The 25,894-nt window shown below is 41.3% G+C and overlaps 1 protein-coding gene across 2 annotated transcripts in view; it reads left to right on the plus strand.

Annotated features, from left to right (window-relative positions):
• NELL1 (neural EGFL like 1) overlaps positions 1-25,894 on the plus strand; it is an 830,042-nt gene that overhangs the window by 373,217 nt on the left and 430,931 nt on the right. For both annotated transcript variants that reach the window (XM_044258965.1, XM_044258966.1), the window contains exon 13: positions 25,651-25,776. In XM_044258965.1, the coding sequence (XP_044114900.1) occupies positions 25,651-25,776 (126 nt within the window). The remainder of the gene's footprint in view (positions 1-25,650; positions 25,777-25,894) is intronic.

The raw sequence follows: 25,894 nt of genomic DNA on the forward strand, positions 1-25,894 counted from the left end.
ATTTTTAAGCAGTGAACTTTGTGACATTAAACAGTTTTTTTAATTTTGGACATATGACCTATTTTAGAAAAAGATGATTTTGATTTTGCAGCCCACTAAGAGCACTAGTGTTTTCATTTAGCTAAATGTTAACTGTATGTTTGGAGGAGGTGAATTTGAGAGACTTTTCAAGGCATTCTTAATACAGCTAATAGACGGAATTTGAGCTTCAAACGTACACAGCAGTCTGGGCAAAATAATAATCTTGATGGAAGTAAGTAAATAGAGTACTTATATACACCTGTATCTATGTTGTATATTGTTTTCTCTCTCTCTTTTTTTAAAAAAAATTTTATTTGACAGAGAGAGATCACAAGTAGGCAGAGAGGCAGGCAGAGAGAGAGAGGAGGAAGCCGACTCCCCACTGAGCAGAGAGCCCGATGCGGGGCTGGATCCCAGGACCCAAGTTGAAGGCAGAGGCTTTAACCCACTGAGCCACCCAGGCAGACCCATTGTTTTCTCTTTAATTATCACAATTATTCTGCAAAGTAGAATTAGGTTTTCATATAAGGAAACTAAAGATCAGATAAATTTATTTGCTTAAAACAATACAGTGAATAAGCAATACAATAAAACAATATAGTGAGTAATACAATTCAGTGAGTAAGCCCAGACCAAAAGCTGCATTTGAGCTCAATGCCTATATATGTTCTGTCTACGAACTCATTGCCTCTTCTTGGGTCAGCTGTATCCATAAGCTGGAGAAATTCAACGGATTTGTACTGATAACAAGTCATTTTTCCTTCACACTATCTTATGCTGCATGTACAGGTCAAGTAAATACAGTTTTGTTTTTTTCCCCCCCAGCTGCAAAGTGAGAGAGTATTAGTTTCTTACCACAGACATCTAATTTATTAAAAGTTTATCTTCAAAATGGTTATAGAGGTCAGCATTCACAGTTCTTGGGAGATTTGCAGCATTTTTTAGGTAGAGAGAGACGTCTTCCCATCAGAATTCTCATCAGCATTTAATTTTTCAAAGAGGTGCAAAGTCCTTCAAAATGCCACAGCTAAAGGTTGTCGGGGGCATGGGGAATTTGAGATCAATTATATGGGTAGTCTGCTCCGATTCATCATCTGAAGATAGCATCTGTGTAAATTTAGAGAGAGGCTAGTCAATATCACAACCCAGAGATAGGATGCAGCTGGTCTAAGAGTTTGAGATAAAAGGAGAAGTGAAGCCCCTAAATGGATGGGGGATGGGAAATAGATCAAAATGCTGAGTGACAGCTATTTTAGCATAATTGTTCAGAGTAAAGGGATGCTAAGGCAGGGATTACTCATTTTACGTATCATACCCTTGAGTTCATCCTGGACCAAGAGAAAAATCTAATAGATTGCAAAAGTAAATAGGTGTATTGAGCATATGGAAATCAGTTTACTTAGATTAACATGTCTGTCTTGCTTTTTATTCCCATCTTCCAGGTGGGTAACAGGGCATGTATATATAAAAAAAAAAAATCAAAGTGGTAATCCCTTGAAATTCACCTAAAAATCCCTTGAAATACACCTAAGAAATTAAATAAAGTAATCACTTAGGATTAAAAAGTAATTGTGGATATGTCTCTTTCCACCTTTGGACAATGCCATCCCTCTTTTAGTAGCTGCTTCTTCTGAACAGAAGGAATGGGTTATAAAGCATGCATCAGACTCCTCGTTTATGATGCATATTAGTATTGCCAACTGTATAAATTCTGTAGGAAACAAAACTAAGGCCAAGGCAAAACAAATAAAGCTGTTTATTCATAAACTTGTGGCAAGGGAGGCCATCGTCTGTTACTTTCAATTTTACGCAAAGGATTCAAAAGTTTGACAAAGGGTTGTCAGTTTTACAGAGTAAAAAAGAGGAAAGGCTGAGACAGTCTCTGATTGGCATGCTTACTATTAAGGTAGGGATTTTGGGGAGTGAGGGAGACTTTGTAATTGTTCAGGAGCATTGGCGGTCCTTGGTGGACAGCAAGAGAGTGGTTTAGGAGCATTTCCAATGAGGAAGGAGTATCCAGTGTTAGGGACAGAAGGCTTTCCGTGGTGGTTCTTTGTTGGAACAAATATGAGCTGAAGAGGTGTTTTTTACAGACAGATGGTCATGATGGCTCTTATTTGCGGGAGGGGGCACTGTGGCAAGAACTTTCTCAAAAGTCATTTCTCTCCAGTTCTGGTGGAGGATAGAGGAATCAGGGCTTCTCCTGGAATGTGGTATATTTGTGAGTTGACTGTCTTCATCTCCTGTGGGGGTTCGACTTCTGTTCTGCCACTTCCTGGAGTTTGAGATGTACAGTGATAGAGAAAATGAAGAGTCCACAAAGAGGAGAAATGACCTAAGAGTGGAGGTTAAATGGCCCAGAAACACTTGGTCTCTGCTGGATTTATAAAGGCTAGTTCATCTTCACAGTATTGAACAGCATTGTTTGTCATGGATGATGGTGTTGGATGTAAGCCATAAAAATTATGGTTAACACCCCTTTCTAGGAGGGAGAACAGAAGATGGCCATGATGTGATTCATAAATAATGGTACAAAGCATTGGGGTTCTCCCTCTTTGCTTTCTCTCTTCAGGTCTAGCAGGTATTTGGGTTGATGGCGTGGTGGCGTATTTTTGACAAATAGCAGCGAACCTTGAGGTCATTGTGTCTGAGAGTCAAGGTTGGCTCTGTCACTTTTCAGCCATGTGGTCTTGAGCTCATGGAAGGGCCTGATACTTAGAGAAGGTCAAATTAGGGATGAGATTGGTGCCATTTAGTGTAGAGACCGCCTTCTTAAACTTGGGCTTTCTTGGCCTGCTTACTTGGAAAAGAAAGAAAGTCATTTTCATATGGACTTTAACAAATGTCTTCTTCTTTCCTTTTTTTAAAATGTAGTTGACATACAACATGACATTAGTTTCAGGTACACAGTGTAGTGCTTTGACAACCCAACGTCCTTGAGTATGTCTGATGGAGGTTATTTTCTGTTGGTTGGAATTTGGATGTGAGGCAAAGCCTCTAGCTTGTGGGGAGACAGATCACAGTTTCACTCAGATACAGGATATATTGGTTCTGGTGAGAAGAATGCTGTTATGATATGTTCTCTCCCAACCAGTTCTATTATTAGGTATAATCTTTTTATGAGAATCATATATTGAAAGAGCTAGAACTTCAAAATAAACACAGTTTGCAACTCTGGCTCTGCCACTTGCGAGTCATATGGTCTTAGGAAATTTAATTAACTTTTCCAAACCCAACTTTCCTTTCCTATAAAGTAGAATCTTGTAGATTAAAGCTAACGAGGGCACATTTCTTGGCACATTAATAGGTGTTCAGTAAATTGTAGCTGTATTTGTATGACATACAATGTGTCTTAGCCAACATCAGGCAATTTGTTTGTGACCAAATATCTTACTAATAACTACTCCCTTCTCTGAAGGAAGACCTCTTTTGAACCTGGGAAATAGATCATATCACCCAATCGATTTTACCCCGTTGTTTAAAAAGCTTAGATAAAGACTTCAGCACATTTTCTGAGCATTATAAAATATACCTATGGAATTTCCAGCTAAGTTGAAAACTGACCTTCATATAACTTTGGTTTAAATAACCCAGTTATGGGAGAAAGGGGACTTAGTGAATAAATGAGGTTATTTCTAAAGCTGATAGCAAATGCACAGGAGCATGGATAGGAGTGGGTGCTAATCTGTGGAGGTTCATTTTCAATTTTAGAGGCAAATATTTAAAAAAATATTTGAGCCTCCAATGAAGGAACTAGGCAGATGGGGGAAGTGTTCATTATAGGACCAGTTCTTATCTGACCATGCTTCTAATTCTGACCTTTATGTTAATATCTGAGATAGTCATCCTAGGTTTTCTCCACTGCTGTCATCCTTCCAGGTATCCGTACATCCAATTATTCATCCTCAGTGATATGTTTTATTTAGCTCATCGTGGATATTAGGTACTGTTTGTCATGAGTGTTAAAGACAAAGAAATATAAGGTAGCCTTTGCTTTTGAAAAAATCAGGCCAGCAGAGGAGTAGACGAATGGTAAATACTGATGATATAATTTAACTTTACAGAAGTTGACTGTATGGATGTTGAGGCAGTATCGCAGTTCTATCAAAGTAGGTCCTGAATCAGGAGTAATGTGTACAAGGTGAAACAGGGGACCCAGTAGGAAAATGGAGGATGGAAAGGTAAAGCTTTTTTGTGGAGTGAAATTCAGGATGGACTCTGGATAGTAAGCCTGTTTTTGCTAAAAGGACAGGTAGGTAGAACACCCATTTCCTTGATGGACACTAAATACACCCATGTCTAAGGTACCATATGAGAAGTGGCATCCAATAATGGTAGGTGATAAGATTTGAATTTGTTTTTAAGCATATGATTTTCTTTTCTTTCTTTTTTAAAAAAAATTTATTTACTTGACAGAGTGCATGTATGAGAGCGAACATGAACAGGGAGAAGGGCAGAGGGAGAGGGAGAAGCAGGCTTTCTGCTCAGTGCCCGGAATCATGACCTGAGCCAAAAGCAGATGTTTAATCACCTGAGCCACCCAGGTGCCTCTATGACTAGGTTTTTCTGAATAGCTTTATCATCCTCTTGGTTGAAGTCTGTTACTAGGACTCAGTGGTTCAGGATTTGGCTCAGTACTGACTTGCTTAAAGGTTAGATGGAATATCCATGGTGATGTAGGAGGGAAGGGAGCAGGGAGTGGGGACTGCTGGGCAGAGGGCTCAGCAGTGAAGAGGGAGCACTTTGATACTCACTGCCTGGCTTTGGATCCTGGCTCTGGTGGGTATGAGCTGTCTAATCATTAGCATGTTACCGAACTCTTCTGTGCCTTAGTTTTATCCATCTATAAAATGGTGTGAGTGATGTCACTGCCTAATGTTCTAGTGAGATTTAAATGAGATAATGTGTAGAAAGAGTTTAGAACAGAGTCCTGTGCACAGACGTACTATGTGCTCCAGGAGCAGCAACAGCCGCACCTGCCTCCTGGAGTGAACGAGGGAAACCAAGGCCCTTCTACATTCCAGGCACACCTCTCTAGACATTTCACATATGTGATCAATCCTCAAAAACCATCCGAAGTGGGAGTACTTTGACAAAGTAGCCATTTCATAGAAAAGGAACTAGGCAACAGATATGCCTAAGGTCATATACATGTGTGTATGTTACAGATACATAATACATCGGATCTTTTCATCTACTGCTAATACTTGTTGTGCAGAGACCTCATAGCTGGAGAACATAGGGGTGGCCAGGCAGTGGGAGGCTTCGGGATGCCCAGGGAGAGGTCTAGGGTGAGCACACCTAGAGCTGAAGTTGCTGGGAACAGGCTCATTGCAGAAGTGTAGGCAGGGAGGCCATTCTGCTGAGGATGCTCTGGTAGGATCAGGGTAGAGAAGAAGCAGGTTGGAGTATGAGACCTAAGTTGAGTTTCCCGTGAGCTGTGGAAACAAAGACATGGCAGGTTGTGGTGTTCAAGGAAGTGTTTAGCTGGATGGCTCAGAGATTGGGGAGCAGAGGGCCTTGGTTGTAGTGTTGGTGGATTTCCATAGCTTGCACACTGCTGCCAATGTGAAGCCATCGACTAGATTTGTAAACTTACAATCAGATCTCACGAGCTTACTCAGGCTCACTGCAACGCCCCCACTGAAAGCTGTCCACATTCCGGATGACAAACGGGAGTGGTTCTCCCTGCCACCTGCAGATTCCATCTTTTAACCCCTGAGCAGAGTCCTCTTGCTGGGGATGGGGGTTGGGTTGGGGGTTATTTAGTTTTCATGGTAAATTTGCCACTAGTTCTGCCTCTTCCTTGGCCAGAAACCTCCCTAGCATTTTCAGTTTGGTCCCTTGGCAAAGGCTGCACTTGTGGACTGAATAACTTCATCAGGCCTTTGACATTGCCTGTGATCTGCTCCTGTACCTGCGTGAGTCACACTCCCTTCAATTTCCTTCATCTTGACCCGTTGCACAAACTGCCAGGCCTTCTTATCAATGGGCTTTTTAAAGTTCGTACTTCTAAGTCTATGTTTGGTGTCCTTTGACCTGATCTTTCTTTCTCCTTGTTATTTTTCCCATTGCACTGTTTCTTGGAAACTGGGCTGCCTTGTAAACAAATGCCCTTGGACTCCTTGCAGAATGCCCCTCATCTCTTAGCCTCCTTGCATTTCTCTAGGGATACAGCTCTGCTGTAGTTCTCTGAGTGCAGGTTGCATTTTCTTTCACACTCAATGTACCTTGGAGCCCAAATACAGCATCGGCTTTTCCAAAGACAGCTTTACTGCATCAAGAGTAGTATCTTCTGTCCTCATACACGGTTTTCTTTTGAAGTCCCGACCATCTGCTCATAACACCTGCTCCCCATTCTAGTTGCTGTCAGTGACAGATATCCTGGCCACTCCTCCTCACTCACTGAGGTCTTTGGTGTCTAGTGGCTTGGGCTACACCTCCATGTGGAGCAATGCCATCGTTCTGGGCAAAAGTCCAACCTTGGAGATTTTTATCTTTGGGACTATAATCGCCTTCATTCTCATACCACTTCATTATGCTCCTAGTCTTGCTTTTCCTTAACTGCTCTACCCCTAATATCATAAACTCCCCCTAGGTAGCATCTTTTAGCCTCAAGCTTGTTCATGCACTGTCTCCACTTACTGACCCCACTACAATCCTACTTCTACCCCCATTCTGCTGGCACTGTTCTTAGTGTGATCCCCAGTACTGCCCTGTCAGATCCATACTCTACACATTGCCAAAAGGAGCTTGTAAAAACCCGTCAGTGTTCCTATTATTGTCTAGTGTAAAACTCTTTCATAATTCTGTTAATTTATTCATTCATTTACAGATCTAAGCCATGAGCTAAGCAGTCCAAAATTGCTTGCTTTAGACACCTGCCCATACCTCATTACTGTTTTATTTAAGAATGAAATAAAAATATTTTTAGATTTCCCCTTACCCCTAAATTGCTTCCCTCATATTTCCATGTCGCTCGTATTTTCCTGTAGCACTTCTGTTCCCCTTGACCTCAGGAACGAATTGCACACTCCTTGGCATGGCGTTCGAGACCTGCCTTGATTGGTCCTATGTTCACCGTCCTCACGCTTTCCTGAGTTCTCTGTGGTACCCCTATTGCCTTTCTGTCCTGTGAAGTCACATGCCTGGATGTGTCGTCTTCGTGCCCTTGAATCTTCCCTTTGGTAATCCTTTCCTTTCCATGTCTGACCTTTTCCCTTATCGAGCTTGTGAACATTTCTTTGTTTGTGATGAGCACTTGTGTCATGTCCTTTGTTACACAGGATTGCTCCTCACTTCCATGTGACCATTCCATGTGTGTTTCCTCTAAAGTGCTCGCAGCGTTCTGTCTCCACTTACGAACTTTGGAAGCCCTGGCCAAGATGTCTTCATCTCTGTCACCACCTCACCAAGTGTAGTTGAGCCCAGGGAAGCACTCTGTCCCCTAGAAACTCACCATGACCAGTCCGCCTGCCCCGTCCTGCTCCACCTAAGGAAGGCAGGACACAGTCCTTGGGAAGACAAGTGGCACAGCATTTCCTAATGGAACTTCTTAGAGAGACCTGATGGTATCATTGGGTAAGAGAGCCTTCATCTTGAATTAGGTGTTCCCAGGACACAAGTGTGTTAAGATCCTGAGGGAGGAAACTGTCACTGATGGCACTCTGGTTCTGTGTTCTTTCTCCAGCTTTTTTACCTGGTACATTTTTGTAGATAAGCACTTGATATTCTCTATTCTCCAATTCCATTTCCACCTCCCTTCTCTCTCCCTCTTTCTCTGTTCTATGGAGGGAGGTGTATTTTAAAATTCTAAGATGTATTTGCAGCTCTCAGGCATGTTTCTACGTTAGACCTCAGTAGCTATCTAAAAGGATGGATATCAGCACTTTTTTAAATCTAAGAAATGTTATTATTATCATTATTTTAATTATTATATCACGGGTATTTAAATTTACTTCTCTAAGATTGTTTATCTAGGTTAGGAAGACCAGTCCGTCTTTATCAGCCTTTAATGTAGTCAAGAATCTTCTTTGGCCACTTCCAAAAGAGCTTTCCACTTAGCATACATTCTGAGTGTTTATGTGCAGGCATTTTCATTTTTCACAACTTAATGGACTAAGACCTTGCAGAACTGCAACTGCCCCCCCACCCTCGGTCATCCACAAAGACCTTCCAAACATCCTTCCAAACATCCCACCATCATTGGTCTGAGGAATTGTTTCTGCACTCAGGCCGGGGAAGGGAAAAGGGAGTTTGTTTCGTCAGGAGGTGGAAGTCTTACTGAGGCCAGGGGGGAGCTGCAGGACTCAGAGGAAAATGACTTGCCCTTTGTTCTTGGGAAGGATCTAGTCAAGGGGCCTTGGCTGCCTCAGTGCATGAGTCATTGACAGGCAGAGGAGAGTAACTTGAGGAGATGACTCTTTATTACTGGGATCCCCAGGGCTGGCCACAGAGGAGAGCCAGGCCGGGTAGCTTGTTGAGAAAGGCTACCTTTTCACCAAAAGAGAAGTAGCAGCTAAGGACATTTCTTGAGGTCTGAGATGCCGTGCAAGGTACATATGTGCGTAATAAGACCGTCTCACTGCATCTCATATAAAACACTGTATTTCTGAGATGTGGAAACCCAAGGTCAGAAACATTGGGGCACTTGCCCAGAGTAACAGTAATTGGTAGCAAAGCTGGGATTTGAACTAAGATTTCACACATTTTTTTTCTTTCTAGCTCCTTGAGTTTCAGCTACCCAGGGACATATGTGTTTCCTCTTTCCTGAGAAAGGTGAATTACAGGCTTGGCATTGACCCCTTGGTTTTTTTTTTTTTTTTTTAAGAACAACTGTAGAAGATAATCCACAAACCATCAGTTCATAATTTAAAGTGTACAAGTCATTGATTTTTGATACATTGCATTGTTTGACAAATTGTGGTAAAATACATATAGCCTAAAATTCGCCATTTTAGCCATTCTTAAGCCTACCGTTTCATGGCATTCATTACATTCACAGTGTTGTGCCACCATCACCACTATCTATTTCGGAAACATTTTCACCACCCCACAGCATCCCTGTAACTGCCTAGCAATAAGGACCCTTCTCAGCCCCTGGAAACCTCCACTGAAGGTCCAGCCACAATGGCAAACAGTTGGGTGGTTCCTCAAAAACCTGAGCATAGAATGACCAGCTGGCTTAATCCTTTTATTCCTGGATATACATCTAAAGGAACAGAAAACAGGGGATTGACCAGAAACTTGTATGCCGTCTTCATTGCAGCCTTATTCACGTAAACTACCAGGTGGATTGTTTCCTTTTTCCACTTCATCCTAATGACATGCCTCTTCTTTACCAGAGCAGCCCTGCTGAATTTTTTTTAAACACAAAATGGTGTTGTAAAATACACTAACCATGAGGCACATTACATCTCCAGAACTGATTTTTCCAATAACAGGACATTTTTTTTTTTTAAGATTTTATTTATTTATTTGACAGAGAGAGATCACAAGGGGCAGAGAGGCAGGCAGAAAGAGAGAGAGAGAGAGAGAGAGAGAAAGAAAGCAGGCTCCTTGCCAAGCAGAGAGCCCGATGTAGGACTTGATCCCAGGACCCTGAGGTCATGACCTGAGCTGAAGCAGAGGCTTAACCCACTGAGCCACCCAGGCACCCAATTTGTAGTTTTTGACTACTTCCCCCACCAACCCACCTCCCTCCCCCTCTGACAATTGCCATTCTGTTTTCTGTATGAGTTTGGTGTGGTTTCTTGTTGTTGTTCAGTTTTTCTAGATTCCATGTATCTGTGAGATCATGCAGTGTTTGTCCTTTCTGGACTAATTTATTTCACTTAGTATAATACCCACTGGGTCCACCCATGTTGTCAGAACTGGGAAGAGTTATCTGTGAGTGAATAACATTTCAGTGATCATATACACCATATTTTCTTTGTCCATTTATTCATTGATGGATGCTTAGGCTTTTTCCATATCTCTGGTACTATAAATAATAATGTAGTGAACACGAGGATACATGTATCTTCTTGAATTAGTGTTTTTGCTTTCTTCAGCTAGAGACCCAAGAGTGGGCTTGCTAGGGGATATGGTAGTTCTAGTTTCAGTTTTTTGAGGAACCTCCACACTGTTTTCCATAGCGGTTGCATCCATTTACATTCCAACCAACAGTGCACAAGTGTTTCCTGTTTGCCACATCCTCTCCAACACTGCTTTTCTTAGTTTGTATTTAAATTCCAGTTAACATACAGTGTACTATTAGTTTCAGTAATTTAGTGATTTAACACTTCATACGACACCCGGGACTCATCATCACAAGTGTATCACTCATCACCTGTTTCACTTACCCCCACCCCTTCTCCTCTGGGACCCTCAGTTTGTTTTCTGTAGTTAGGAGTCTGTTTCCTGGTTTGCCTTTCCCTTTTTTTTCCCTTCCCTCTGTTCATTTGTTTCTTAAATTCTGCATTTGAATGAGATCCTATAGTCCTTGTATTTTCCTGAGTTATATCTCTTAGCATAATACTCTGTAGCTCCAACCATGTTGTTGAAAATGGCAAGATTTCTTTCTTCCTTTTTTTCTTTTTTAGATTTTATTTATTTATTTGACAGACAGAGATCACAAGTAGGCAGAGAGGCAGGTAGAGAGAGCCGGGGAAGGAGGCTCCCCACTGAGCAGAGAGCCTGATGCAGGGCTCAATCCCAGGATGTTGGGATCATGACCTGAGCTGAAGGCAGAGGCTTTAACTCACTGAGCTACCCAGGCACCCCAAGATTTCTTTCTTTTTAATGGCTGAGTAACATTCTGGACATATATATTACATCTTCTTTATCCATTCATCAACTGTAGATACGTGGGCTGTTTCCATTATTTGGCTATTGTAAATAATGTTGCTATGAACCTTGGGGTGTGTGCATTCCTTGGATAATAGCCATTCACAAGTGCACAAGGATATCTCTCTGTGGCTTTGATTTGCATTTCTTTGATGATTAATGATATTGAGCACCTTTCATTTACCTGTTGACCATTTGTAGGTCTTTGGGAAAATATTCAGATCCTCTGGCTAATTTTTGATACAATGTTTTGATGAGTTTTATTAATTTTAAATATTAACCCCATCTCAGATAAATGATTTACAAATATTTTCTCCCATTCCGTTGATTGCCTTTTCATTTTGTTGGTGGTTTCCTTTGCTGTGCAGAAACTTGTTAGTTTGATGTAGTGTTTAATTCTATTCTCTATATTGGGCTTCCAAGCTAGATAATATTTCAGGGAGAGGCAGGTCACTATAGAGCAGTGTTTCTTAAGCTTCTTTTCATTATTTGCTCCCAAGTTGTCTTTGAGACATTTTTTTTCCTTATCACTCTCCCATGAAATTTTAATACCATAGATACTCCATATAGCTCTTCATGTATTTACATATACGTTAGAGAATCACAAATTTTATATCTAAGATTTTTTTGCTTCCCCAAGGGCTGCTTTTTTTTTTTTTTTTGTCCCTTGCAGGTGATTACACTTAGTTATACTTAGAGCCAGGTCTACGCAGACTTGAGTTTTAGTTCTGCCCCTTACTTGTTATGTGACCGTGGGCAAGCTGTTTAGTCTCTCCACACCTTAACTTATTCATCTCTATACATGAATGCTACAAAAACTTACATCAAATGGTTATGATGAACATTAAATGAATTAGTATGTGTTAGGGTAGTGACTGGTGCTTCATAAAGGCTATACAATGTGAGTTATCATTTTTCTTTAACGGGTTCTTCCATTAAAATATAGTTGAAGACCACTGAACTATATGGAAACCAGCCTGTCTTCCATTTCCTGCCTTTTGAATGTTGTTTTTTGTTCTGTTTTTGGGTTGTATTTTCAGAGGAAAATGGGTTACAAGTCATTATTCAATGTTTATTTTTTTCCCCCTCTTCCCATCCATTCTTTTTTATATTTTCTCAGTAGACACATAGTATAGGATTCTGGACTTCTTCATTTTTAAGAATCAGCTGAAATACTTTATGGTTTTGATTTTCATATTAGAGTTCATAGATTCAGTCAAACATGTAAGAATTGGGAATAATGTTGATTTCTGTTCAAGAAATCAAGGAATTTTCATCTAAGGAATCTCTCCATGTGAGGAAACACACAAGACGTAGCCTGCCTTCCTGAGTATGTTCAGCTGATAGTCATTCATCATACAGATAGATGCCAGAACACAGGTACTGGTTTTATTGAATGTAGGTTGTGTTCATTAACTATCTGCTCATTGGTCTTGAGGACCCTGTTTATTTTTGCAATTCACAGTCTGATAATTAATCACTGGTTAATTTGGTGCTGCCGTGAGTCAGATGTAAACTTCTGGCACCAAATCATTTATTTTTAAAAGACTAAAGCCTGTGCATTTTATTTTCAGGGCATGGTAAGAGTGGTGAATAAATAATTTGTCCAGTTGTGACTACAGCAAATTGCTGTTTAATTAACTGAGGAGGGTATTCTGTTGAGAAGGGGGAAGCTCAGGTGGCCTGTAGAAAGGAAGAATAGAGTGGATGCTAAGGTCATCTTCCAGCTAGTTAGCCTCTTGTGCATTCATAAAACAGAGATATTAATATGTGCCTATCTATATGGTAATTGTGAAGATGGAATGAATACACACGAAGTGCTTAAAACGATGCTTAGCACAAAGTAGTGATTGGTAAATTCTGCTTACTATAAAGGGTAGTTGAGACCAGAGATAAAGAAGCTATAGATGGCTTTGCCGGTGGCATTGCTCTCCCTCGTCTTGTTCATGCTCAGCTGACTTTCCTTTATCTTTGTAAAGCAGAAGAATAGCTGACCAGCATCTCTTCATTTCTCTCATGCCCCAAGCCCCTGGTGACCACTGTTGTAGTTTCTGTCACTGTGACTTTTTTTTTTCTTTAGATTCCACATACAAGTGGTATCATAGAGTGTTTGTCTTTCTCTATCTGATTTATTTCACTTAGCATGGTACCCTCAAGGTCCATCCATGTTGTCTCAAATGGTAGGATTTCCTTTTTTCTCATGGCTAAATTATATTCTTTGGTACATATATGTACATACAGCATATTCTTTATCCATTCATCTTTTGATGGTTAAAGAGTACAAACTTCCAGTACCAGATGAATAAGTTTCTGGTATTAATGTACAGTGTGGTGATTCTAGTTAATGATGCTTTGAAAGTTGCTAAGAGAATAGATCTTAAAACTTAAGACCACAAAAATGTGGTGGTTATGTGATGAAAATATAAGCTAAGGCTATGGTAGTAATCATTCTGCTGTATTTTAGTTTATCATATCTATATGTGATACACCTTAAAGTTGCACAGTGTTATGTGCAATTATATCTTGACAAGCTTGAAGGAAATAAAACATTGTTACCCTGTTCAGTTGGTGATTAGGTCATTAACATTTTAGAAAGACATCTTGCCGTCCCAAGACTTAGGTATCTTGTAGGTGAATTTTTCCCCGGTTCCCGTTGTTGGAATTAGACAGTTCCTTGTCTAGTAGGACTTATGAGGTTCGTGTTCATGTGACTCTCTCTCTGCTAGATTAGTTTCTTTATTGGCTAGTTTTTTTTTTTTTTCACTTTGTTTAAAAGCCTGATGACAAGGACCACATTTTTTTTTTTTAAATATTTTATTTATTTATTAGAGAGAGAGACAGTGAGAGAGAGCACGAGCAAGGAGAAGGTCAGAGAGCGAAGCAGACTCCCCATGGAGCTGGGAGCCTGATGCGGGACTCGATCCCGGGACTCCAGGATCACGCCCTGAGCCGAAGGCAGTCGTCCAACCAACTGAGCCACCCAGGCGTCCCGACAAGGACCACATTCCACTGACCTTTGAATCTGTACTGCCAGTGGAATCCAGCAATCTCTTAACACCTCTTGAATTTTCTTTCTCAACTGTAGGGAAGACCAGAGACCATGGTAGCTTGTACATTTCCAATATGTCCTTTGTTAGTCCAACTGACTCACACCTCATGAGAAAACCTTAGACTTCTTTGGAAGAACTCACTGGCTTTGCTGGCACCATTGGCTGAAGTAGAATTCAGATACAGATGGACTCAGGAAGGCTGCAGCACAGCTTGCACGAATTAGCTTCCACTCATTGTGCTGCTTTCCTTGCAGATACTCCACATCAGGTTATGGACACTCCCAAAAGTCCGGATGCCAGGCTGGAAAAAAAAAATCTTAGGGTGGTGTCTTACAATGCTTTTTCAATGTCAGCTAAGAATTGATATGCTTTGATTTCCAATGGCACAGAGATATGCTATTTTATGATAGAATTTGATTCTGAAATTGAACCCAGCAGGGAAAATAAATATCCTGCCATGACTTTTTCAAATATCTGACATAGCTATATTTGGAAAATACATTTAAATGTCAGAAAACCAACAACCTAATTTCTACATTATGGTGTATGTAACTCTAGGAAGACTTTATTTATTTATTTATTTTTTTAATTTTTTTTTTTTTTTTACTGTGCATGGGCTGACCAGAAGGTTATTTAGAGTTTTAATCTGCAAATATTAGATTAGACATTGTTTGACATGTACCTTAGATGATGATGTAAAAATCCATTTCACCAGGCAAGAGAGAAATTTAAAGAGTCATTTTATTAGCTTTGGAGCTGCGTAAGAAAACACTATAGACTGGTTGGCTTCAACAACAGAAATGAATTGACTCACCATACTGGAGGCTGGAAGTCCGAGATCAGGGTATCACTGTGGTTGGGTTCTAGTGAAGTCTCTCCTAGCCTACAGATTATTGTGTTCTTCTTGTGTCCTTACATGGCAGAGCAAGCGAAAACTGTTTAGAACCTCTTCATATGAAAGCATGAATGTCATCTTGAAGCACCACTCTCATCGTGTCATCTAAATGTAATTACCCCCCCCCGCCCCCAGAAGCCCTATTTTCAAATACTTTCATATTGGGGGTTAGGGTATCAAAGCATGAGTTTGGATGGGGTGCACAATTTAGTCCGTAGAACTTATCTAGGTACCTCTCTAGGTTGACTTACCATTTTTTCTCCTTCTCTCTCTCCTTCCCTTCCTTCATGCCTCCTTGTTCTCCTCCCTTCTTCTTGTCTTCATCTTTCCCTTCCTTCTTTCTTCCTTGCTCCACGAAAGCTCCTTGTGATAACATGGTTTAAGGCACAGACATTCATGGTTTGAATCTGATAGATATATTTTGCTTGGTTTGAAATGTTTGGGAAAAGAAAGGATGGAAATTTGAAAAAAAAATAGTGCTTGGGATTAAGAGTCACTTAGGGTTTACAAACTGTGGGTTGCTGGGGGGAGGGGGGTTGGGAGAAGGGGGGTAGGGTTATGGACATTGGGGAGGGTATGTGCTTTTGGGTAAATTGGAGGGGGTGGTGAACCATGAGAGACTATGGACTCTGAAAAACAATCTGAGGGGTTTGAAGTGGCGGAGGGGTGGGAGGTTGGGGTACCAGGTGGTGGGTATTGTAGAGGGCACGGCTTGCATGGAGCACTGGGTGTGGTGAGAAAATAATGAATACTGTATTTCTGAAAATAAATAAATTGGGAAAAAAATTAAAAAAAAAGTGCTTGGTAACAAATAACATGGGGGACATGGGGAGATGGAGAGGAGAAGGGAGTTGAGGGAAATTGGAGGGGGAGATGAACCATGAGAGACTATGGACTCTGAAAAACAATTTGAGGGTTTTGAAGGGGTGGGGGTGGGAAGTTGGGGGAGCCTGGTGGTGGGTATTATGGAGGGCACGTATTGCATGGAGCACTGGGTATGGTGCATAAACAATGAATTCTGGTACACTAAAAATAAATTAAATTAAAAAAAAGAAAAAAAATAATGCTTCGATATGCAACTTCTCTAAAAAGATCAGAGATCTAGCCCAATCACTGAGAGGCAGTAGTAGAGGGTTCAGAGGTTAGACTCTGGAGCCATTCTACCAGAATTCATATCTTGGCAGTTCAGGTACATCTTCTAGCTGTGTGACCTTAGACAATTTACTAAACATTTCTAAACTATGCTTAGCACATAGTAAGTGCCATGCACTGATGTCTTACTACTCCTTCATGGCATTATCTGACTGGAGCTCTGGTTATTCACAGTCAAAAGTCTTGCGATTATCTTTTCACCACTGAGATGCACTGTCACTTTCCATGAGTCACTGGCCTTGCACTGTGCTTTCTCCCTGGAAGATAGAACCTTTTTGTTTGCTTGTTTATTTTTGGAAGTAGGAAAATGAAAGATCGATGTACGTGTTAAGAAAAATAAGAGAAAATGGCTTTCTTTGTGGGAGGGACATATTTTGTATATAGATCTTCTACCTTCTTTAGGCACTTGATTTACATTTCTAGATTCTATAGGCATTTGATTTTTTCAGGAAGAAAACTGTGATTATAGAAAAACATGGAACATTGGATAAAGCACTCGTTTTGGAGCTAGAAGACCTTGATTTTGCTATCAGCTCAATGATTATCAGTCTACCTTTGGATTTTGTTTCTATTTTCTCTGGACTACTGTTCTCTTATCTGAAATAGAGCATAATAATCCATATCTTGTCCACCAGACTGGATTTTTATAAGTTCAAGTCAGAGACCATATAGACTTTAAAAAATATCCAGCCTGACACAGAGGGAGAGCACTGATAATTCTAACAACTGATTGGCCAGTGCCACCATGTTTTTAAAACTCGATTTCTGCAAAGGCAGGAAATTCCAGTCTGGTAGAATTGCCCTGCAGGGCAGTTCTATTTTCAACATTCTGAGGAAACTCCATGCTGTTTTTTTTTTTTTTTTTTTTTAAAGATTTTATTTATTTATTTGACAGACAGAGATCACAAGCAGACAGAGAGGCAGAGGAGGAAGCAGGCTCCCTGCAGAGCAGAGAGCCCGATGTGGGACTCGATCCCAGGACCCTGAGATCATGACCTGAGCCGAAGGCAGCGGCTTAACCCACTGAGCCACCCAGGCGCCCCCTCCATGCTGTTTTATGCACCACATTTCAAATCTTTTGCCATCCAAAATCCCCGGAGTAATACCACATGTTTCACACATTTTAGAATGCATGGGAAGTTGACTCTTTCTAAAGACCCCAATAAACAGACCTGGATGCTCAAAAAAAAAAAAAAAAAAAAAGAATTGCCCTGCAGGTTAAATGACTAGTCTTTGGAGAACTTGTCGAAATCAATGCTTTTGTATGGATATATGTGTGCTCATTTTAGCTGCTCTTGGTTTCAGGGGAGATGCAACTCAGTTGACTGTAGGTATCAAGGAACAGTGAGAACACATGGATGAGCTGAATAGTATTCTTTAGGACTTGTGTCTTGAGAAAGTTTCTGGAACATCTGTATGTTCTTCAAAATAAGAGAAGAGAGGGGGTGGCTCAAGAGAAAGTGCTTCAGTAGGCTTTCATGATCTGTGGACAGAAAGCTTGATTATGTCAAGAACTTTAGAATGGGCGGGTGGGTGGATGGTCTTTTGATATTCTCTGGTTCAACTCCCTGATATCATAGATGGGAAAATCAAGATCTAGGGAAGAAAATGTGACCTGCCAGTGCTTATAGTTAGCTAATATAAAAAGCAGAAGTATAATTTAACTCTTGCTGTCAACCTAGTATTCTTGGTCCAGCAGTCAGAGTAGAACAAGTATGCTTCTTGGAGTCCCAGGGACCTGGGTTAAAATTCTAGATACTCTATATGTAGTTTCTGATGCTAGTCAGAAATGGATGGAAATAATGAGAAATGGAAATAATGGAAATGGAGTGGAAATAATGGAAATATTTGATGGCATGGAAATGGAAATTATGGAAATAATGAGATGGGATATCCACAGTGCTTGCAAGAGTACAGTCTCAGTAAATTTTGGTTTGCTTTCCCCATTCTGTTTTCTTCTTAAATGTGCATGAGAAGGAGGCATAACCACCTCCTACCAAACCCCCAACTCCAACCTTCTCACCTTCTCCATGTTGCCTTTTTCTAGGAAATTCTTGCAACAAGTCTGAGTAGATCATACCATTTTATCAAGGGAATTCTTTGCATTTGCTTCTATCTTAGCTACCCAGACCCTGCACTCTAATTTAATGATGATAATGCCAAATTTGGGTCTGTGTTTGCTCTGAACTCTTATGCAGATGGAATCTGTTGATACATGAAGAATCATTATGCCACATCAAGTTTCATTTTAAAGTCCATAAGTATACCTTTTTTAAAATGAAAACAAACTACTTTACCATCCTGGGGAGGGACATAAATCATGTACTTTTATTACCTCAAAAGACCACCAGAAGATGAGCTCCAATATTTCAAAGGTGACAAGCAATCTATACGAATGAATCGTAATTTGAGCCCCATTATACTCAGGCTGATATATATTGCAGTGGGGTTTATAAATGTTTCTTGAAAAATATTAAAAAGAAAAAAAAAGAAACAACAAGAACTTTTGTCTCTAGTTTCTAATCCTAAAGGAGACAATCAGTCTTTTGCAACCAGCATTGAGACTGTATCAAGCTGTGGGTTCAAGGTAGGAAGAGAATCCTGCTACCTGTTTTGGGGCTCTGGGTCACTGGAGCCCAAAGTGTGAAAATGTTAAGATTGATTAAAAGAGCTAAAGAACCAGTGATGCGTGGATTAGCATCGCTCTTCTAACAGAGTGTAGTACCAGAACAAATGTTAGGAACAGCATTGCACACAGACAGAATTTGGAGATCTACTCATTTCCACAGGCTTCCTGGCAGCATCAGACATATGTAATGGAGTTACAGGATTGAATCATTTTCGAAGGCTAGAAATGGTACTGTGAGGACAGTGCCAACTTTGAAATCAGACCATGTAGATTTAAACACAGTCTCTTAGGCTTATGACTTTGTGCCTTGTGCAAGTGACCTAAAAATCTCCGAGCCGCGTTCCCTCATCAGGACATGGGGCTACCTATTTCTTTCAAGAAGAATAAATGGAGTGATGCTACCTGGGGGCTACCTAGCATAGTGTCTAGTACGTAGACATGACATTTCTAATACGTAGAAATGACATCTATGAGAAATACTCATGGAAATGAGTACTAACCAAGTGCCAGGCGGCTGCTCCTAGTTTTACCCTCTGAGGTTATACATATGGAACCTCTTACTCTTCTTGGTATTACCCTGTGCCTAATGGTGTATTTAAAAAAAAAAAAAAAAAAGGCAACCCCCCCAAAAAAAAACCCCACCCACAATAAAAAAAAAAAAAAAGCAAAACAACCCATTCATCCTTCCAGTAATTAGGTTAACTGTTGTTCTTATAAAAACTTTTTAGACTGATTGAAACCTTTAACTTGAACTGGGACTAGAGTGTGTCTAGTCTCCACCATGAGGTTCAGCCTTAGGCTTAGCCTCTTGTTGTCTCTTGGATTTAGACTGAATGTCACACCAGGAGAGACCCTTGCTTGATAAAGAAATCAACTTCAGACAGAGCACCCGCACCATCTGGGCAAAGGTCGGATGGCTTTTAGGTTAAAATCTCTGGTGCTTTGGGCATTATGCTTTCTTCCTGTGAGCCTCAGTGAGTTCTTTAATTAGGGAGTTCTCTCTGGGGTTTGTTTGCTTTTTGTTGTAATTATTCATTACCTGTTGGAATCCTTGTGAACAATAAGCAGCGTTTGTCTTAGGCTCATTTAAAAAATCTCACCTCACTAGTTCTCAAGATTGTTTTCTCAGGATATTTCAACTCTGAAGATGTTCATTAATTCTGTTCTGATGCATTCTATAATCAGATTTCCTTCTGAAGCACTCTTGAGTCCTATCGAAACTGTCTGCAGGGTTGTGCCTTTCTCCAAGGATGAAGAGGCAATCTTTGTTTCGGCAAATGTGGATCCTAGTCCCTCCACTAGCAATGGACTAGCCAGATTGCTGGTCCATCCCCAGCCCCATCCAGAAAACAGGGAAATTCTCAGTTCCTTCCTTCCTTCCTTCCTTCCTTCCTTCTGTATTCTTTCCTCAAGGGACCCAGCTAGAGGACTCTAAACACTTGACAATTTTTTTCCTCCCCTCTGCATTAGTTTTATAAGTAGGTAGTTTTTGTATCTTGTGTTTGCATGATGGGGAATAAGCAACAAAGATAAGGTTGTAACAGTATAATTTTCTGGCACATTTATCAATTTTTCTGCTTTATTTTGGTGCCTTTTCTGGACTGGTACCAGAAAATTATGAGATCCGCAAGAGCTGAAATTATCAATGGTATGAAGTGAAAATGAAACCAGTGCAGAGATACCTCCCTGGTCCAGTGGAAATGTATGGCATGGCGTCCAGTGTGACTCATGGAGAGAAAAGGTTGGAGACGTTCTCCCTGGAATCTTCTAACCATTCCCCCGTCCTGTTTTTGAAAATATTTTTATTCAGAGTCTGAGAATCCCCTGAAACAAAGGGATGGTTCAGCTGTTTGAGTCAAAATAAGCTTGTTAAAACCAACTAACTCCTTCAAATCTTGATGAGGCAGATGCCTCTCATCACTTATTCAGTGGCCTGAGGGAAATGAGCCAGGAGTTTCTCTCTGGGAGGAGCCGACAAGGGAACGTTCATTGGAGTCAGCAGCCTGTTGGCAGCTGTGGCCCATGGGCTGAAGATTGAACTGCCTCTCAGGCAAGTCCTGACTAGTTTCTCATCTTAAAGAAGGTCTGGACCTCCCTACAGAATGAGACAGAATTCAGTGTGGCTGTATCTCGGAGAGTCAAATACCAAGGTCTTTTAGCTTGGCCAGTTCCAATCCATTCTCTTCACTACAGCTGAGTGATATTTTAAAAACAGAAATTGGTTTGTGCCTCTACTTGACTAAGGTCTAGACTCCTTCCCCGTGGCCCACAAGGCTCAGCAGGATCCGGCCTGAGCTTACCTTACCAGTTGCACTTTAAATAGACAAAGGTCCTTCCCCTAATTCTTCTCCAACATTCTTCTCTGTCTGATATGTTATTCCTCTCACCTTCACCTTTTAGGTCTTCAGTGAAACATCACATCCACAGAGACTGCCTCTCTGGCTCTCTTGGATCACATCCAATCCCCCTGTTAAAGGTCTCCCATTCCTTGTAGAACTTAAAAGTTTTGCTCAATGCCTTGCCAGGCTGTGAGGTTTGTGGTGGCATTTTGGTCATCCTCTGCTTCAGAGCCTAGTAGAAGGATAATTAGTAGAAGGATAAACGACTCACTGATTCTCTCCCTTCCTAACTCTGCAGAGACAACAAGTTTAGCCTCTCTAGTTTCCCTTGCTTTTCCCCACCTCTGGTCTCTACTTGGTGAATTTCTGTTCATCTTTTAAGATCAAGCTTAATGATCTCTTTGAGATGCTTTTTTCTAGTCACCAGTCAGGGTGGGCCCGATGGCTTAAATGAACAGAAGCCTCTTTCTAGCTCATGCAGCATCGTCATCAGGCTTGTCTGGTTGCCGGCTCCTCACTCAGGGACCCAGGCTGAGAGTGTCCCCACCTGTGTGCTTCCATGATTTCCAAAGCAGGAACAAGAAAATGTGGTAAGCCAAGTGCTGGCTCTTAATCTTTCCACCTAGGGGTGGTATGCTTTGCTCAGACATCATGTCTAGTCATATAGCTATGCTTAATTTCAAAGAGGATGGGGAAGTACATTTGTATGGTGTGCCCTGGAGAAGGAAAACTGGTAATATTTGAGGAACAACACCAATGTCAGCCAACTCCCTCCAAAGCCTAGCTTCTTCTGGTATTCCCAGACTCTCATTTAGAGGGATCTATTCTTCCACTCCCCGCATTGTTGCATGAAAGACCTTGGAATCAACAGGAACTGAATGACCTCCAAAATATTAATGTCAAGCACACCACTTTTCAACCCTGTCTCCTAGCTTTCTAGCTCCTGCATTCTAGTACCCTCATGGTAACCACACGTTGCCTCCCTTAAAATTCCTGCTGCACTTTGGGTTCCCTAAAGAAGCAAACTCTGGTCTGGACACTGGGATGCAGGGATATTATTAGGGGGTGCTCCTGGCATGAAGGCCTCTGGGGAAGGCAAGAATGGAGGATTGGAAAGAGGGAGAAGTTAGCTCAATCTCGCTGAGTGCTCTGAAATCCGGATGGTCCTTTAGAATTATCTTGAGCTGGGGTCAATGAGAATCAGTCTTTGTTGTAGATCACTCCCAGGATGAAGTGTGACGGTGACTGTATAACCTCTCATTAGCCAAGGACATTCTCCCTAGAAGGATAACAACTGATGGCATTAGCAGACAGTAGTCCCATTAGCTGGGGGATTAAATTCTCTAGTTCTGAAGTGATATCTGAGAAGTGCGGTGCAGTGCCCACCCCTAGTACCCAGTCCTGCTTTCAGCTGTCTGCCTCCCTCTTCATGTCCTCACATCTGTCCTTGATAGCCGAGATTCCTAGACACCTCATTATCACCAACTCTTTCCTTATTCCCTCAGTTCCCCTCTATCTCTTTTGACTTGTATCTGGATAAAAACTCATCTCTGGTTACACCAAACTTTCTAGTTACCCTTCTCCTGCCCCCGAATACCTGAGTGAAATTGGAGAAAACACGTGGCCATGTTGACTGCTCTCACTAACTCGTTCACAATCATAAATCACAGCAGCTCCTTAGCCCCTGAACTATCCGCTCGAAGAATTGTTGTCCCCTTTTATCAAAATGACTCTTTAATACCTTATCCCCATTCCTTAAATATCTGATACCTCCTCCCTTTCTTAATTATCAGGTGTTACCCTCTCTTTTCATTTTCACTGAGATAATTAAAATAAGCAAAGGAGAGCTACTTCCTCTTTCTTCCATCAAATTTGCCAGCCAGCTCCACGTCTTCCCTGATCTCAGCTTGATTCTTGTTGTCAAGATGACTCGTTCCACCTGGGCACCGCTTCCCATAAGACTTGGCTCCTGCAATGCTCTCTGTCTTCGACATAATCAGTTTGCCTCACTTGTATCGAATCCTTCCCAAAGCATACAAAGGTGCTGTGATCTCTCCCATCTTGATGCAAGACTCTCTTGACACCGAGTCTCCCCCAGAACTACTACCCCATTTTTCTTTATGGGGAAAAAAAAATCTCAAGAGGTTTGCCTTGTTTTTCTTTCTCTGTTCCCTCCTCTTTGTTCCCATCTTTAATTGACTTGACTCAGGCTTTTCTCCACCACCTTCCCAAATCTACACTTCCTAGGTCAAAGTCAGCGGTGAACTACTTCATGCCAAATCTCATGGTTAGTGATGTCTTGATCTTATTCAGCTTCTTAGTAGGTGACCAAAATGATCATCACTCTTTTCTGGAAATCTTTTCCTCTTGACTTTTTTTTTTTTAAGATTTTTTTCATTTACTTGACAGAGAGAGGTCACAAGCAGGCAGAGAGGCAGGCAGAGAGAGAGGAGGAAGCAGGCTCCCCGCTGAACAGGGAGCCCGATGCGGGACTCGATCCCAGGACCCCGAGACCATGACCTGAGCCGAAGGCAGCGGCTCAACCCACTGAGCCACCCAGGCGCCCCATCCTCTTGACTTTTGTGATATCCACTGTTCGGTGAAGCAAAATGCTTCAACAATGCCAGGAATCGACTTGTTAAAGAATTCTAATGCCCTGGGTGCCAGAAAGATCTGAATTGCATCTCATGCTTATCTGCAGTTACTCTTCTATCTTAAATTCATTGGAGAGTTCCCTTCATACCCTAGCTTGATGAAATCTCATTATATAGTTTTTATAGTCCTGTTGTCCTTTTATTTTAATTGTGCATTGTCTTAGATCATTTTTGGAAGCACATGATCTTGTGTAAGTAGAACACTTCATTTATTGCCTGAAGCACTTCATTAATTTCTGGTGTTTTGTCCTCACATTTAAGGAAGTCTTGCTAACTACGAGTGTCCTTCTAGGACCTCAGTTATTCCACACTAACTTTTATTTATGGACTGACAGATCTTTAGTGCTGAAAAGAATCTGATACTATTTCAGTGTGTTTCATAAGGAAATAAGTCAATCTTCTTTCACTTTTAAAATCGATAAGTAAGATTTCTAGTGCCCCATCATAGCTGTTTTTATCCTTGTTGTTGCACATGAAGTGCTTTAGGACTTAGGTGGTTACCTTCATAGTAACACTACGCTTGACTGTCTTTTTCAAGGTGCTTCCATGAAGTAAAGCATGGCAAATAAGAGACTGATTTCTAAGTTCAAATCCTAACAGGGCGACTTTGTGGCCAGATATTTAACTTCTCTAAGCCTCAATATTCTAGACTTCAGAATGTCAGTAGTGCTGTACTTGGATCATGGAACTGAATGGGGCTTATATTAGATAATGAATTGAAAGATGTGAAGCAGTAGGTTCAGAACTGACCTGTATGACAAACTGACGAGACTCTTGGGACTCAGCATGGTTAAATGCAAGACACAGGCTAGTAACTGGAAGAACCAGAGCTAGAACTCTCATTGTGTTAGGTCCCCATGCTGTGCGCCACCATCCCTTCTTCTCCATCTCCATAAGCACTTTGAGTAAAACGAACACACAAGGCATTTTTGAAAACAACTTCCAGGAAAGACTCAAGTCTCTGCTTAAGGCTTTGGGTTATTTCAGTTCTTACCATGAATGCTGATGAGGAAGCGGGCGATGCTCTGACTGCCATTTCAGAGAGAAAGAAATCTTTTTGTTGAATCAGCCCATTATTCTGTCACACGGGAGGGATCTCCAGGTCAAGGGACAAAAGATGTCAGTTTGCATTAGACAATAGCTGTTGTCTATATTCACAGTACAATATGGGAGAAATTGGCTGTGCCATCATTTTTTAACAGATGGATTAAATCATGTCTTAGTAAGATACATGAGCAGAGAGGGCTGGATCTTCTTGATCTCTGTGATACAAGCTACACCATGTACAGTGGACATCTAATAAATATTAATTGGTACCAACTCACTGGACACAGAACTCCTTGGTTTTGGATGTTTAACACCAGCATCCTCCTTGGAGAGAGACTGATAACAGCAGATTCAATCTTCATACTTCTTGGTTTCTTTCTTTCTTTCTTTCTTTCTTTTTTTTTAAAGATTTTAGTTATTTATTTGACAAGTGAGATCACAAGTAGGCAGAGAGGCAGGCAGAGAGAGGGAAGAAGCAGGCTCCCTGCTAAGCAGAGAGCCCAATGTGGGGCTCAATTCCAGCACCCTGAGATCATGACCTGAGCCAAAGGCAGAGGCTCTACCCACTGAGCCACCCAGGTGCCCCACATCTTGGTTTCTTTTTTAAAAAACTTTATTATTATTATTTTTTTAATTTGACAGAGATCACAAGTAGGCCAAGAGGCAGGCAGAGACAGAGAGAGGAGGACGCAGGCTCCCAATCGAGTGGAGAGCCCAATGGGGGCTCGATCCCAGGACCCCGAGATCATGACCCGAGCTGAAGGCAGAGGCCTAACCCACTGAGCCACTCAGTCTTGGTTTCTTAACTGTTACATGTCACCTTGCCTCTTTCTCGAAATACTTGCAGCTCAAGATGGGATCTAAAGCACCTGAATGCAGCTGAATTTGCATTTGAGTTTTTGTGTTTACTGCATCTTGCTTTTTCTCTTAGCTTTGATGGACATTTGCCTATTTCAATTTCCTTGTCAGATGATTACAGTGAATAGGGTTCATTCCTTCACCTAACTGTGATGTTGCTTCTTTTGTTCTCTTTCAGATATTGATGAGTGTGCGGCTAAGATGCATTACTGTCATGCCAATACTGTGTGCGTGAACTTGGCTGGGTTATATCGCTGTGACTGTGTCCCAGGCTACATCCGAGTCGATGACTTCTCTTGCACAGGTGAGCACAAAAAAGCAACTTCGATTTTCTGATTTACCCCTTCTCTGCTCCCTGGGTGTGTTGTTAAACCCAGCCAGCTAGTTTTTCTCTTGCATTATTTTACCCTTCCCTTTGGAGA

Source organism: Neovison vison, chromosome 7, assembly GCF_020171115.1.
Source record: "Neovison vison isolate M4711 chromosome 7, ASM_NN_V1, whole genome shotgun sequence".
NCBI classification, from domain to species: Eukaryota; Metazoa; Chordata; class Mammalia; order Carnivora; family Mustelidae; genus Neogale; species Neogale vison.